Source organism: Bufo gargarizans, chromosome 1, assembly GCF_014858855.1.
Source record: "Bufo gargarizans isolate SCDJY-AF-19 chromosome 1, ASM1485885v1, whole genome shotgun sequence".
Classification (NCBI taxonomy): domain Eukaryota; kingdom Metazoa; phylum Chordata; class Amphibia; order Anura; family Bufonidae; genus Bufo; species Bufo gargarizans.
In genome coordinates, this window is record NC_058080.1 from 455962564 (window position 1) to 455979923 (window position 17360).

The 17360-nt window shown below is 41.3% G+C and overlaps 1 protein-coding gene across 1 annotated transcript in view; it reads left to right on the forward strand.

Moving 5' to 3' along the window:
• Nucleotides 1–17360, forward strand: part of PGM5 (phosphoglucomutase 5) — a 162293-nt gene that overhangs the window by 33871 nt on the left and 111062 nt on the right. Inside the window, exon 2 of the mRNA XM_044272695.1 lies at nt 14158–14320. Within this exon, the coding sequence (XP_044128630.1) occupies nt 14158–14320 (163 nt within the window). The remainder of the gene's footprint in view (nt 1–14157; nt 14321–17360) is intronic.

The following is a 17360-nucleotide window of genomic DNA, read 5'->3' on the forward strand; positions in this document are numbered from 1 at the left end:
GATCACCCCACAGATTTTCAATCGGATTCAGGTCTGGCTCTGGCTGGGCCACTCCAAAACTTTAATCTTCTTCTGGTGAAGCCATTTGTTTGTTGGACATATGCTTTGGGCTGTTCTCATGCTGAAAGATGAAGTTCCTCTTCATGTTCAGCTTTCTGGCAGAAGCCTGAAGGTTTTGCGCCAATATTGACTGGTATTTGAACTGTTCATAATTCCCTCTAGCTTAACTGAGGCCCCAGTTCCAGCTGAAGAAAAACAGCCCCAAAGCATGATGCTGCCACCACCATGCTTCACTGTGGGAATGGTGTTCTTTTGGTGATGTGCAGTGTTGTTTTTGTGCCAAACATATCTTTTGGAAGTATGGCCAAAAAGTTCAACCTAGGTTTCATCAGACCATAACACCTTTTCCCACATGCTTTTGGGAGACTTCAGATGTTTTTTTGCAAAATGTAGCCTGGGTTGGATGTTTTTCTTCATAAGAAAAGGCTTTCGTCTTGCTACTCTACCCCATAGCCTGGGGCGTGGCTATAGGGGGTGCAGAGGTAGCAGTCGCTACCAGGCCCAGGAGCCTGAGGGGCCCAAAGACCCTTGTGGCACATAAAAAGACACTGGTATTATAGAAAGTGTATGCAAGGTTGAATAGAAGGGGTTAGGTTAAGAATTTGGTATGGAGGGGGGGGGGGCAGTTTCAATTTTTGCCTCATGCAGCACGAAGGTTTGAGGGAAGGGGGGCCCAAGCTGAACTCTTGCACCAGGGCCCACGAGCCTTTAGCTACGCCCCTGCCCATAGCCCAGACATATGAAGAATAGGGGAGATTGTTGTCACATGTACCACACAGCCAGTACTTGCCAGATATTCCTGCAGCTCTTTTAATGTTGCTGTAGGCCTCTTGGTAGCCTCCCAGACCAGTTTTCTTCTCGTCTTTTCATTAATTTTCATCAAAAGGTGGCCAGCCCCTTTAAGGCTAAGACTGGCTGTGTCTTTTAAGGGTAACTGTCATATTTTTATTTGCTAGTTTATTACAGCTAGGCATGTATACCTGAGTTAGTCTGTCAATGATTGTCAAAAGATGTGTAACTACATTATAATAACAGCTTTCATTAATGTCCTCTGTCCCTTTCCACTGCTCCCTTAAAAGATTAAAAGACCGTTGCTAGGGCTTGTCTGTCTTCCCTTTAGTGTAAACAGAAGGGCAGTCCTTCACGCTGCATGCTTGCATTAGGCTTCAGAGTGAGGAGGCGTGTCTCTCAGTAACCCAATCTGATTGGCTGGCAGGGAGATGCTGTCTACAGCAAGTGTGTATGGGAAGTGAGGGAAAGCAGTTTTGGCCTCAGAGAACTGGCAGAGGAGCCCTCTTGAGAAGGTCCTCATATTGTAAATGTTTAAACAGCCGTAACTAAGGGAAAAACTCAAGGAAAACAGTGGTATGTGAAGAAACTAAAGATTGCTTTATGCATAATGCTGCTGCAGCAGTAACATATGCTAAAATATTTTTTTTTATTAAAACATGACCTTTAAAGAAAATATGTAAGCAGAAAATCAATTGTTTAAATCACATTTTTTATGTTAAACATCTTATTTGTGACTTTTGTGTTAATTTCCCATGTCACTAAATGAAAATAAATACCGAAGTATGGGTCATGTGTTTTGCCCCAGCCAATGATTGGCCCCAGTGGTGACATACGTACGTTTATGGAACAGGGACCAGAGGACTGCTGAAGTGAGCCAGGGAGCCGGAATGGAGCAGGTGAGTATGATTTTTTATTTTTTTTTATTTCAACAAGTACACCAGGCTGCTAGTCAAAGTTAAAAAGTCAAAAAGCTGGACAATGGACAACCCATTTAAGGCTTTGTTCACATTCCCTTTCTCCTGCTCCGTTTAGGAGCAGGAGAATGGAAAGGACGGATTCGGCACATACTGTAACTAAGCCGAACGAAGCCTAAGGACCCCACAGACTATAATGGGGTCCATAAGATTTCTGCTCAGAGGAAGATTTTTTAAACGGAGACAAAAGTCCTGCATGCACAATTTTTGTCTCCGCTACAAAATCATCTTCTGAGCGGAAACCTAACGGACCCCATTATAGTCTATGGCGTCCTTAGTTTCCGTTCGGCTAAGTTATGTGCAGAATCCGTCCTTTCCGTTCTCCTGCTGCTTAACGGAGCAGGAGAATGGAAAGGCTGTACGGTGATGTGAACAAAGCCTAAGGCTCCAGCGATTCTTGCTTCTCTGTTTTTTTAAACTGTAACTTTTTTATTTTTCCATTAACCTACTTTAGCCATATGATGGCTTGTTATATGTGGGACAAGTTATACTTTTTTGGGTATCTCTACTGTATTGTATAACTTTTAAACCTTTCTGGGGGCAGCAGTCTTAAAAACAACGTAATCCTGCCATTGTTTTAGGGTTTCGTTTCACAGTGTTCACTGCACAGTAATAAGGATATTTTAACTTTATTCTCCTGGGTAGTACAATTATGAAGTTACAAATTAATAGTTTTTGTGTTTTTATGTTTTACTAGTTAAAAATTATGACGCTCTTTTTAGAAAAAAATAATTGCTTCATTCAAACAGCACTGTGCAAGAGCTAATTTTTTGTGGGGCGATCTGTTTGTGGGGCGATTTAATGATTTCATTAGGACACATGCAACTTTTTGATTGTGATGAATTTGTGCATTAGTGCAATTCGAATTGTGATGAATTAGTACATTCCTTAGTATGTAGCTGGCGCAATGACGGGGAACGCCGATCATGTCAATGAACCCCTCAGATGCCATACTCGCCTTATCCACTTGCTTGCAGGGAGTCTGTCGTAGCCATCTTTATTAAAGATACTATGCAAAATCTTGAGCGGTAACGGTCACCGCACTTGGCCAGTGCGTTGGCGTGGTGACGTCACACGTCACCCCGCGCAAGATTTTGTGCTGTATCTTCTATCAAGATGGCCACAACGGCCTCTCCCCTGAGGTGAGTATTTTATTTACTTTTTACAGCTATTTCAGGAAAAATTGATTTGTTACCACGGAGAGCGAGGAGATTCGACTCACAGCTAATCAAATTTTTCCTGAAATTCGGATCAAAGTCAATTTGTTTGGCTTTGATTCAGTCAACACTATTTGTGACATAGGAAGAGTGTATAGGGATCCTGACAGGCAGGATACAATAGCAGATGGGACATTTGCACAATTGCATCTGGGGGGTACCGATCGGAGGACAGAGGAATCCCAGCTCCTGAGCACACTATTTCTGCCCTGAGCTTTAACTACCTGTGCTCAGTCACAAAAATGGTTGTACACCACTGAGTGGGTAGATGTAAAAACTTGACACAGCCCTTTTAAGGACGTAGCCAGTGTGGGCCTTAAGGGCATGTTATATTTTTTTTTTTATTGTTGTATTCAGAGATTTAACTTATATAACGTATATTTTCTCTTCGACACCCTGTTAGGGCCTGTTTTTTTGTGTGACAACTGACAAGTTGTATTTTTTGAGAGATCACACCAATCAGACTCACCCCCATCCAGGGCATAGGGGATAAATCGAACACCCTTTAAAGGATTAAATCTACTTTGCATTTTTACACAGCAAAATTTATTCCTATAGGTAGCAAGTATTAATGATTAAAATTAAGCTCCATGTCACTGAAAAAAGTTATACAGTGTGAAGGCTCATGCACACGGCCGGGTCTGCAATATGCGTTCACCGGCCGTGTGCATCCCTCAGGTGCACAACTCAGCACGGGTTTCTCTCCGTGTCTCAGCACTACAAAAAAATATAACATGTCCTATTTTTTTGCTGTGCAGACGGATCACAGACACATTCCAGTTAAATGGGTCCCGTTGTGGCAGCCGTACGGATGGTGCCTGTGCATTGGGGACCGCAAAATTCCATGTGAATGAGGAGCCCTTAATCACTAGTTTACTGCAGGACACAGCCAGACCCCATTGGTATATAATAGAGACTTTCTTGAGTTGTGGACAGCAAAATACTGATGAACTCACAATATCACTCACAAACCTTTCATCCATGAAGGAGATGGATGCTTAGTATTCCAGACGCACACCAATAAGGCTTCTGTAAGTTGCCAGGCACACAGTAACATATGGTGCACCATGCTGACTATCAGACTGTTGCTCACTCCCATACTATTAGATCAGGAGCGCTGCTTCTGCACAACTTTAAATACACCCCACCTGTACCGAAACCCTGTTATGCCCCAAATTCAGAAGGCCTAACTGCATCCTGCTAAATATGAAGGTATTAGGTGGATGGGGGTGTAAGAACTTAGCCAGAGCACTGCCACTTTTATTAGAGAACTTATAAAAATAACGCCTAGTGCATTCCCTGTGTCTAACATAGGCCTGGTCTAGGGAGTTTTTAAGGGTATTCCTGGCCTCCCACACTAAAGCAAGAACCTTGGGGTCCCTAGAGCATTTGTGAGTAGTCTCCAGTTCTTGAATAAGAGTCAGGATTCTACTTATTGTGGCGGATATCTCTTTTTTCAATCTTAAACCCTGCTGAATAAAATCCCCTCTGATAACACATTTAAGTGCCTCCCATTGGATGGGGAGTGGGGTTGGTTCATTGGTATGGTGGAGCAGAAAATTGGAGATGGACTGTTGAACAGCTGCAATGCTGGCGACATCATTAAGTAAATTAGGATTAAGGGACCATGTCCATTCCCTATGGGAGATGTCAGGAAGAACCAGAAACAAGTAGACTGGAGCATGATCTGACCAGTTGGTGGGGCCAATGGAAGAGCATGGATGCCAGGACAGAAGATGGTGGTTGATTAGAAAATAATCAATTCGTCTGTACATGTTGTGGACAGTGGAATAGTATGTGTAATCTAGTAATTTAGGATTGAGGATCCTCTACACATCCACCAGTCTAAGATTATGTAGTTTGTTTTGTAGAAGAGAAAGCTGTGATGGTGGAAGAGGAGACCTGGCAGAGTCCAAGGTCCTATCCAGTGTTAAATTGAAGTCCCCCACCACAATCACTTGTCCCTCTGCAAAGTTTTCCAGCCTGCTCAGATGTGAGCTAAGCACACAGGCCTGGTCCTGATTGGGGAGATAAAAGTTGGCAATGGTTAGTACTTTCTCATATCTTTAGCTTCAAGAAAGTAACAACAGAGGCAGGAAGGGATTTGTGTATCCCAATACTGACCCCCTTGGATTTTCAGATGGGATTGGTGCTATGGAACCACTGGGTAAACTGCCTATGGCGGAGCTCTGGAACAAGTTCAGTTCGAAAGCGGGTTTCTTGTAACAAAAGGATATGGACATGTGTCCTATGCATATGGTGCAGAATTTGAGATCTGCTCTCTGGAGTGTCGAACCCCCATACATTCGAAGAGCCAAGCTGTAAGGTGGACATTGTCACAGAAACAAGTGTCGGTCACCCTCCAAAAACTGTGTGTGGGGTTAGGGGGATAAGGAGGGTAGGAAAGGGGAGAGAAAGAGAAAAAACAAAAACAAACCCAGTAAAGCGATAACTATATGCCCTGGGTACACCTCACGCTTGTACAACATAAATGTATTATAACAAGAGAAAGGAAGCACTTAAGGTGAGCGAGACATGAGATGGGGAAGAGGAGGAAATAAGAGAGGAAAACCCTATCTCGCACAGATGGGGGATTTCATCTGGATCTCTACCTATCTAAGGCTCCCCAGGTCTAAGTGGCTGCTAGTAACCACAGCATGAAGTGGGGCAGCATGAGGGTGCTTGAGATCTCGATCCCATATAAGCGAGGGGGTAGAGCAGATTGAGAAAAATATTCACACATAATGGCAGAGCCTGGTAGAATTAGGGGTTAACTATGACCCCCAAGTAACAGCACGACATAGGGCATGTCAAAAGGGAGGGCAACAGCGTATAGAGGGGGGAAGGACAGTACGGAAAAAGGAGAGTAAAGCACAACACATATGAGAGCATATTAAAACATAAAATACTAAGTAACCCCAGTAAATGAAGATAAAAATGAGAGGTCCAGCTCCAAAACAACCAGTGCCAGAACCGGTAAACAGGTACAATCTGTAAGCCGGTGACACCCCCTTAACAACCTGTATGCAGATATGAGCAAGCCAATGAGGCTAAGTTCGGAAGAGGCAAATAACCTTAACGCAATGTCCTCTGTCCCAAAGAAGGCGAGGACATCCCCATTCACAAGGGCCTACTTGTGAGGAACCAACAAGGAAAACAGTGGGCGGTTCCGTGGTGACTAGAAGGGTCTTGCCGGAGACGTCTGGATCCAATGTGGTGAGGTGCTGCCGCTCCGAGTATGGCTCCTGGCGGGAGAATGAAGAGGATGGTCGTCGTCTCCTCATAGGTCGCTGAGGCAGTGCCAGCACCAAAGGCCAGTCCAGGATGAATAGTAGTGCGTTTTCAGCAGGTCCAGTAAGTCTGAAGGGGAACACAGGACGTGCGTTGTGGACCCCTTATGGACTTGTAGTGAGAATGGATACCCCCAGGAATATGGCAGACTGTGCTCCCCCAGCACCTCCAGCAGAGGGCACAGCGCTCATCACTTAGGGTGGACCTGGAAAGATATGCCAAGAGTTGGATAGGGGCTCCATCAAATTCAATGACCCCTTTTAGTCGGGCCTGTCAAATGATTTCCTCCTTGGTCTGAAAGTAATGAACTCTGCATACAACATCCCACGGCCTAGCTGGATTGGTGCTAGGAGGGCCCAGAGTGCGATGAGCGCAATCTATTTTCAAAGGAGCTTCTGGAGGCTTTTGTAAAATAGAATTAAAGATGTGTTTAACAGTCATAATAAGCTCTGTCGACCTAAATGTTTCTGGCAGCCCCCGTAACCAAATACTGTTGCGGCAGTCCTCCGTATCATCTGCTATATCATATAGAAGCTGGATTTGCTGTGTGTTACTGGCCACCACATTTTGTTGGTCCTCTTGGCGTTGTGTTAGAGTATTTGTGGTGGTGTCCAGAGCTTGGACCGAGGAGGCGAAGTTTCCTTCTTATGAACCTAGATAATGAGTGATTTCAGTAGCCGTGAGGGTGGCCGGGAACGATGAGCTCTCACAGCATGCGTCCGCTCAAAGCCATGTCCTCTTTTTTCACTTTTTTTTAACACTTTTTGGACTCAGACCCACTTGGTTCTTGAAGATCCAGTGGGTCTGATGGCTCTTCAATAGGCTGCGGTACATTGTATAATATGTATTATCAATTTTCTTCTAGCTGTATATTGTACCATTCCTCTCATATTTCTGCTAGAAGTTTAGGAAAAATTGTACAGCTAAGTGTTACCAGCTGGGGCTGCCTCCCTGCACAGTCTGATTGGACAGTGTCAGACTCTGCAGGGACACACCCCTTACTGGTAACACCCAGTTGTTTCTTTAATCATAAACATAGCAGGAGTAATAGAAGATAGTAACAGAAATACAGTATATGAAAAGATGCTCCAGGACTTTATTTGTAGTATAATTATTTACTAAGGGCTCATACACACAAACGTATTTTCTTTCTGTGACCATTCCGTTTTATTTGCGGACAGTATGAGGAACCAAATGTTGAGAAAAAGGGTGGTAGGAATAGCTCACTCTTACGTGACATGGAACAGGTCAGTCCAAATATCTGTATCACCCGTACAGAGAAAAATATTGGAATTGCTTATAAATTGCGGACTGGCACTCTGTATGTGTGGTTACAAATGAGTACACAATATATAAGGTGATCACACTCAATTTAATCAATGAACTAATATTAATAAGACACTATAAAACACATAAAAACATCAATCGAACACGTGCATGCTAACACACATTAAATATTGAAAAACGTGCAATATCTATCAGATGTGCAAGTAATTTCTAAAAGAAATAAAGATTACTTCCCAATGAGACTAACTGGATCTTTGTGTTGATTCAAAAGTCCGCATGAGGGGCATTTATATAATTGTGGCTTGCGGCTTGTAGGCCAAAACGTCCTTAAATGGAAAAAGCAATCCTGGATACAGTTGCGATTTACTTGTGATTTAAATGTCCAGACCTTAGTTCCTGTCCATAATAGTGAATCAAGTACTAATATGCACTGTAATGACCGCCTATACAGGTCTTACCTGCTTCTAGGTGGGTTGAAATTTTCGTGTCCCAAGATACGGCATTACATGCCCGACATAAAAGCTGCTGCTGTGTTTGTTTCTCCACGCTGTTCAGGCAGACGCCGGCATATCACATGGTCTGTATCAGATAACAGGCTTGTATCTCGCAGCAGGGTATCGCGGGAACTTGGTGCCGAAAATATGATCCAAATTTTTTTTTCTTATTTAGAGCGCTCCAATTATTCGTAAGATTTTAATAGATCATCCGTGTAAAGGCCTCTTGTCAGTCCGGTGAGAGTTCTCAGCTGGTTATGCCAGACGCGTTTCGGGGACCTCTTACCCCTTCCTCAGTGGCAGCTGATCTCCCATTTTTGGACTGACTATTTATAGACCGCCCAAAATAGCCCAGAGGTGTAGGGCGGGTTTGGCAATCAAAGATTCAAGGATTTAACTCTGTTGTTGGACATGCGATTTTGCTTGCGGTTAATGAGGAAATCACTGGTCAGTAGTTTTCCACCCGCAGTCCACAGCAGGCTTTAGAGGCCTATTTCCCCAGCATGCGGCTCTCAAGACACAGACTCCACAGCTTCTCTGTCATGGAAGATAATCCACCTATGAGGAACCATTCCGCAAAAAATAAAACATGTCCTATTATTGTTCGCATCACGGACAAAGATAGTACTGTTCCATTAAGGGCCAGCTGTTCAGGTCCTGCAAAATATGGAATTCCCAAGGACGTCATCCGTATTTTTTGCGGACCGCAAAATACATATGGTCATGAGCATGAGCTCTAAAGCAGACATGTCAGGAGTAGTGACAGTTCCTCTTTAAAGGGGTTGGCTAAATGAATTAAAGATCTTGGACAAACATTAACATAGTTTAAAAAAATTTAATCACAAAGTTCAAAAGCACGTTATACTCATTTCTCCAGTGTCATTCTTTGCTGTGCTGGTCTGGTTCTCCTGCCACTATTTGTTTAAAAATAGCAGGTGCTTGGTTAGGGCACCTCTGCAGCCAATTATTGTCCTCAGCAGTCTATCACTGAGGACAGTTATTGGCTGCAGTGGTCACATGCCCAATCTCAGCACGTCTCTGCTGCTATTTGTAAACAAACAGTGGCAGGAGAACCACCAGCACCGTGCACGGTGACATGCTGGAAAGGGCATTTTTAATTATCTCAGACACCCTCTTTAACAGTACAAGCACTTTGTTATGAATTTGTGCCTTTCTCTGAGGACTAAACAACTGCAAAAATCAATACTTTGGTAATTAACTTCCCCTTTATAAGCCACAGAGCATGATGAAATATTGAATATTTCCTGTGAATGCTTTTCAGTATTTGCCCAGTTTATCTTTCCCAGTCCATCCCCTTTCCTGCTTCATTAAAAAGTGATTTTGACAATGTTAATATTTGAATTTGTGAATAGTTGTAGTGTCGGTCAACAAATTACAGGCAGATATAGCAACGGTGTTGTTAGATTAAGGATGTATTAATTAAGTGAGCTGAAAATAACAAGTTTAATCCTCCCAACTTTAGTTACTGTTACCAAGAATCAAGAAGTAATAATCCCAAATACTTTCAAGAGCCAAATACTTAAAGCAACTCCCCAGGCTTATTTTTTGACGAGTTAACTATATTCAGTCCTGACACTTTGTTTCTGCGAAAATTATCAGTGGCAACACTTAGCTGTAGTCAGATGGCATACCGTAAATTACCAACATCAGATTTCTTCTTCTACCCAAAGGAACATGGGAGGAGAGATAGTCTGAAACCACTGCTGACACTGTTCTGGCTCCTGAAATTAAATGGCGACAAAGTCTTCTCTGTGGAACAGAGAATAGAGGCTGATGTCATTTACCAGTCTCTACACCGAAGAAAACAGGAAAGACCCAGCACTTTACTGGATAAAAAAACATTTTTTTCATATAGAAAATGTGGTAAATTTAAATATAAATCTAGTCCAAGTGATTTTCTACTATTAGCCACCTTTTTACTGTATTTTTGTCCGCATGTTTCAATAAGTAAAACTGATGCGAATGTAAGTATAAAAAAGCAAATCAAATTCAAATACCCCCTTTGCCCATTTTAGATATCTAAATAAAAAATAAAGATCACAGTTATCACTACAATATGTTTTTTTTTTACTTCATTTCCCAAGAAATGGAATAAAACCTTAGCAAAAAGTTATACATACCCCAAATGGTATCAATAAAAGCATTTTTCAAAGTTCTTTATTTTATTTTTTTAAGTATTAAGTAAAAAAAACTATATAAATGTGGTATTGCTATCATCGTACTGATCTGCAGAATAAAGGTAGCATGTCACTTTTACCACACAGTGAATGTTGTAATAACTAAACATAGTAAACAATGGCTTAATTGTTTTTTTTTTTTTTACTATTCCATCTCGTCATTCACAAGAAAGGTAGTAGGGAAGAATCAGGCAACTATATGCCAGTAAACCTGACATCAATAGTGGAGACATTAATGGAAACCATACTTAAGGAGAGGATTGTGGAACATCTAAAATCCCATGGCATTGAAAGATGAAAAACAACATGGGTTTACATCAGGGAGAGCATGTCAAACTAATCTTATTGATTTGTTTGATTGGGTGACTAAAATAATAGATGGCGGAGGTGCAGTAGACATCGCTTATCTGGACTTTAGTAAGGCTTTTGATACTGTCTCACATAGAAGGCTTATCAATAAAATTGCAGTCTTTCTGCGTGGACTCCCATATTGTTGAATGGATTAGGCAGTGGCTGAGGGACAGACAACAGAGGGTTGTAGTCAATGGAGTATATTCAGACCATGGTCTTGTTACCAGTGGGGTACCTCAGGAATCTGTTCTGGGACCCATATTGTTTAATATCTTTATCAGCGAAATTGCAGAAGGCCTCAATGGTAAGGTGTGTCTTTTTGCTGATGACACAAAGATTTGTAACAGGGTTGATGTTCCTGGAGGGATACACCAAATGGAAAAGGATTTAGGAAAACTAGAGGTATGGTCAAAAATCTGGCAACTAAAATTTAATGTTGATAAGTGCAAGATAATGCACCTGGGACGTAAAAACCCAAAAGCAGAATATAAAATCAGTGATACAGTCCTAACCTCAGTATCTGAGGAAAGGGATTTAGGGATCATTATTTCAGAAGACTTAAAGGTAGGCAGACAATGTCACAGAGCAGCAGGAAATGCTAGCAGAATGCTTGGGTGTATAGTAAGAGGAATTACCAGTAGAAAGAGGGAGGTGCTCATGCCGCTCTACAGAGCACTAGTGAGACCTCATTTGGAGTATGGTGCTCAGTACTGGAGACCATATCTCCAGAAGGATATTGATACTTTGGAGAGAGTTCAGAGAAGAGCTACTAAACTGGTACATGGATTGCAGGATAAAACTTACCAGGAAAGATTAAAGGACCTTAACATGTATAGCTTGGAAGAAAGACGAGACAGAGGGGATATGATAGAAACTTTTAAATACATAAAGGGAATCAACAAGGTAAAAGAGGAGAGAATATTTAAAAGAAGAAAAACTGCTACAAGAGGACATAGTTTTAAATTAGAGGGGCAAAGGTTTAAAAGTAATATCAGGAAGTATTGCTTTACTGAGAGAGTAGTGGATGCATGGAATAGCCTTCCTGCAGAAGTGGTAGCTGCAAATACAGTGGAGGAGTTTAATCATGCATGGGATAGGCATAAGGCCATCCTTCATATAAGATAGGGCCAGGGGCTATCCATAGTATTCAGTATATTGGGCAGACTAGATGGGCCAAATGGTTCTTATCTGCCGACACATTCTATGTTTCTATGTTTCTATGCTAGTATTTTTTTCGGCTTCCCACTACATTGTATGGAATATTAAATGATACCATGAAAAATACAACATGACCCACAAAAAGCAAGCTATGTGAGGGGAAAAATAATTTTTTTTATGGCTTTTGGAAGGTACAAGGCAATAAACAAGAACACAAAAAGGGAAAATGGCTCCTCCGGGAAAGGGTTAAATTCACAAATTAATAAGGTTGCAAAATAATGCACTCTGCTATATACAATAGCTCGAACAGCCATTTTAAATTGCCTATTTCATTTCCTGTGTTGTGGACAGCACTTTATATGTTTATAGCAAGTTAATCATTAAAACAACGAAGATTAAATTATCATAGGATTTTTCTCAATGTTCTAATTCTACATTGGCTTCCCCTGTGTAGGAATCATGTCACCTATGACTTGACATGGTACAAATTTGCATTTTTTTTGTGCATGTGTTCATATTCATTGGTGAAAACTGAACAATTTTACAATTGGATCCATCATGGATCAGCAAAAACGCTTCAGTTACTGATAATGCAGCCGTCTGCATCCGTTATAAACAAATCTGGTTGTATTATCTTTAACATACCCAAGACGGATCCATCATGAACTCTATTAAAAGTCAATGGGGGACGGATCCATTTTCTATTGTTTCAGAGAAAACGGATCCGTCCCCATTGACTTGCATTGTAGGTCATGACGGATCCATCTTGCTCCGCATCCAATGATAGTATGAGAACGGAACGGAATGCATTCTGGTGCATTCCGTTCCCTTCAGTTCAGTTTTGTCCCCATTGACAATGAATGGGGACAAAACTGAAGCGTTTTCCCCCACTATTGAGATCCTATGACGGATCTCAATAGCGGAAAGGGAAAGTGCAAGTGTCAAAGTAGCCTTAGCTAGAGGTTTTCTCTGAGTGGAGTTTCTAGGTTCTTGGAGCCCCTCATTCTAAGTATAGCCTTGTTGATGTGCCCCCTGTTGTGTTTAGTTGTGTCATCCACCATGTACCACTATGTACAGTAAAGTAGTGCTATCATAATATACATTTGTATAACAGTGCCGTAAATGGAAAATGAGACGCATTAATCTTAGCTCTTGGCAATGGAGGACCACAAGGAACCTCCCCATGACAGGAAGGTGTGAACTAGGATTGATTAATTACACAGCACGTTAAGTAGAGGTTCAAATCAGTGATGGCCAGTTCGCATTGTTCGCCCGCGAACATATGCGGGCTGCCATCTTTTTTCACAAGTCCGGCGAGGCACAGGTAAGCCCTTACCTGTGCCTGTGCACGAGCCGGTCTGAAAACAAGTGCGGTCAGCGGGAGCAGGCAGTTCCAAGAACAGCCACCGGGGGCCTTCATCGGGCTGTTCTCGGAACTGGCTGCTCCCGATGACTGCATTTCATCACTGGTTACAATGTTCACAAAAATAGTATAACCATATTCATAGATAGCTAAAAAAAGACCATTCATATAAAACATAATGCATAAATAATCAAGGACTAGTTCACTATTATGATAAACATTAATTGGAGAAGGGGGCCTGAGCAAGTTGATATTGCCCATGAAGTAGGGGAATCCAGAGCTGAACCTCCCGCATACGGTGCACGGGCTGCCAAAATGGTATCAGTGGTTGTATAATATATGAAAAACATAAAGGGATTAGATATGGAAAACTGTATGTCCTGGAGCTCAGTATCTCCCCATTTATGCTATGATGCTCCCAGATGCATTGGTTTCTTTCACAAGTTCTTTTTCTTGATGTTTTTCTGCACTTTTGTATTTTTTTTTCTTCCTGATGTTTTTGTTCATTAGGTGGCTTTTTTGTCTTTTTCTTAAAAAAAAAAAATATATATATATAAAAAGTAACATGCTGGAGCTCTAGGCCATTTTTCAGGCATTTTGCCAACACCTTTATAGGGAAAAACTCTGTGAATAAAATGCTAGTGGTAAGCCTCACAATGCGAAAAAAGGCAGAAAAAATGCTACAAAATACATAGGTGGCAAAAAAAAAAGTCTGCTCTTCTAAGGTTTTTTTTTTTTTTACTAGTAAAAAACACTAGAGCCAAATTCATGTGTTTAAGGCCCCTATTTGTATTACAATGATTCCTAATAAAAAATAACTCTATAACAAGCTTCAACAAGGAAAGACAGATCATAGTGCCTGGTGCTAGATAGGCCCATAACATGATGTATGCTGTATATTACAAATGGCTATATAATAAGAATAACATCTACACTAATAATTATTTCTCTTCTGTTTCTTGTTGCATGTAGATTGGTCGCTTGGTTATTGGTCAGAATGGATTGCTGTCCACTCCTGCAGTCTCCTGCATTATCAGAAAAATTAAGGCAACCGGAGGAATTATTTTAACAGCAAGCCACAGTCCAGGAGGGCCTGGTGGAGATTTTGGGGTCAAGTTCAATGTTGCCAATGGAGGTAAAAGATTTAAAATATATATACAAAGTTATATTAGAAAGTTGGTGGAATTCACATTTACTAGTTAAATTGCTGATATTAATTAAAGGTGGAGATGGTGACAAATTACCGACATACTACATATTAATACATCATGTATAGTATTTATTCATTCAGTAACAAGGGAATTATTATTTTTGACACTCTGCATATGTTCCTATTTGACCTTTGTACTGAGCAAAGTAATAAATATTTTTCCCCATTATTGGCCTCATTTATCAAAACTGAAATGTGGCCTTGTTAACCATAGCAACCAATAACAGTGAAGTTTTCATTTCTAGGGTAAGTTTAAGAACTAAAATAGACATTGCTTCTAAACGAATAGAATTTCTTTGCAAATTTCACAAAAGTTTGTCCACCAAATGGATCTGAAGATGTTTCATTCATTTTTGACGCCATGAACCATTTGACTGTGAATATTGGCGGGGAAAACCATAAGGTGGAAAGAAGATGATGGATTACATGACACTGGGAGAAAGTAATGGGGAAAGCTTGCCCTGATTGGTTGGGAGACTGATACACAGCCTGCATGAGCCCATTAGGGGCAAGTAGGCAGGCAGCTCCTGAGACAAAAGAATTCTGTCTGCAGCTTGTAACCTAGAAGGGTATTATGTGGCATTGGCTAACAAACAGCTATTATAGACACAAGCCACTAATGTAAGCAGAATACAGAGAGAATAAGAAGATATAATTGGGTACATTTTAGGGAATCTGATTAGGTAAAGCTTAAGGGAAAGCCTTGAGGGAGTGAGGAGATGGTCAACAAAATTACTGCTAGCATCTAGTTCGGCATTACAAAACCCCCTGCAAGAAAAAATAACCTCAATTTTGTTCTGTATATGAACAGATAGCTTAAAAAAATGACAACTCAATTTACTAGAGTTCAAAGGCTTATTGCCAGCACACAAATACCATTCTACTGCAAACGCTGAGCAACTACCCTTTTTTTTCTACCAAAGCCATAACAATGCATAATATCCATGTTATTAAACATGTTGTATTATACCCTTTTTAAACGAGTGTAATTGAAAGCATAGTTCAAAGACATTGAATTCAGTGGTTTAACTAGAAATGACTGGGCCCCACAGAAACTACTTCACAACCCCCTCCTCCCATGTAACCCCCACTCCTGTGGCTAGTCAAGATTGCTCTTTCAGACGAGGCCGGCAGCCTCTCTATCCATTTCCTACAGTGTCACTGTATAAAATGTCATAGTATAACGCTGTTAAGGGGGCCCTGACAATAAAACCTTTTAGTCTTCATCCTGGGTGGGCCCCTTTTGAGTTCAGGCTCCAAAGAAGCAGCTTCCCCTGCTTTCCCCTATAGCTACACCCCTGATTGCATTGTTATATCCATGTTAGTGAGCGTATTACTGCTTCAGACCGTGTAGTTCAGACATTTCACTGCAAAAATTGCATTGTTTTATCCGTGTTATTGAATGCATAATTCAAAGGCATTTAACCACAAACATTGCATTGTTTTATCTGTGTTTTTGAACACATTACTGCATCAGACCATGTCGTTTAAAGACATTTCACCACAAAAATTGGATTTTTTTTTAAAGTAACTTGTCAATGTCAATGTTTGTAGAAAGGGAGGGACATTTAATTGCACCTCTCTCTTTAAATTACAGAAAACACACTTGCAATTTTGCTAGTAGCATTTAGTAATCTGTATACCAAACACGAGGCTTTTCATTTATAGGTAACCCTTGACTTTTTATTTATAGACCTTATAATAGGAAACAAATGTCCAGAAAATGTTGTGCAAAACAAAAGACTCAGGCTTATCATCCAAGAGTCAGAAAATGGGTAGTAGCAGCAGTAGCGGCACCAGCCATCTGGCACGTAGTATTAGTAGGCCAAAGTTCTTCCTGGCTACTAATAGGTGCCACATTATAATTGAGGGCAAAGAAGATGAGATTGTGGACTGGATGGATCACTCCTTCTCTCATTGACAGCAGATGTTGTAGATGTCACCTCTGAGTTAGACACTGTGCCTCTGAGCTAGGGGTCACATTATTCTTCTTGCTCTTACTCCTTGCAACCCCAGAGAAGCCTTTCAGTTGCTTCCTCTCTGTCTTCACTGCTAACTAGTAGTAGGGAACTTATTTTTCCTAAGAAGAAGCAACAAAACCCCATACGCTATGAAAAATACCTTAGAGTTTTCCTGTTGATGGCTTGTGTGAGTAGTGTCTGCATTTGTACCGCCAGTGCACTTTTGTCAAAATGATCGAGGCATAAGTCCATACTTAGCTCCACAATAGTTTTTATGAACATCAGAGCACTGCTTTACTCATGCCTTTCCCCTACTACTCCACCCTCCCCTTTAGGGACAGGACCAGGCATCCTTACTGTATTCCTGCCTGGCCGTTTAATTCTGGCACATTCACCAGTGAATAGGCAGATATGATCTTGGCATGTTCTTTCTCCGATGCTGATGTGTGAACTGTGAATGTTGAATCGGCACATGCACAGTTGAGATCTCAGTGTTGGGGAGAGTACACTTCCCCTAATGCTAAGATCCAATCTGTACATGTGCTGGTGAATGCACGGTCATTATAAGGACATGCAGGAAGAAAGTGAGGATGCCTGGCCGTGCCACTCAAGGGAGGGAGGACTGGAAAAGGTTGAAAGGCGGTGGTAAAGTAGTGCTCTGAGGGGCTAGGCCTGCCCCTTATGTGCCAAACACCAAATTAGTATACTGAATAAAGTGTATATTTCTGTAAAATGGGTACACAGATTTGAACTGCTGAGGCAAGATTTAGCTCAACATGATCAACCCTAACAGGCAGTATACTTGGTTTAATAGGATTGATCATGCTGATAGATGCTCTTTAAGAACACTACACTACTCAAAATGGAAACTGAAACACCAAAGAAGGACAAGCTGTGAGGTTCTGCAAATTGAGGAGCAGGTGTTGCTAATATAGGTAAATGATCAAATTTTCAAGCACCTAGCTCCTGTCGGAGGGTCATAAATATCAGATTGAAAGCAACGT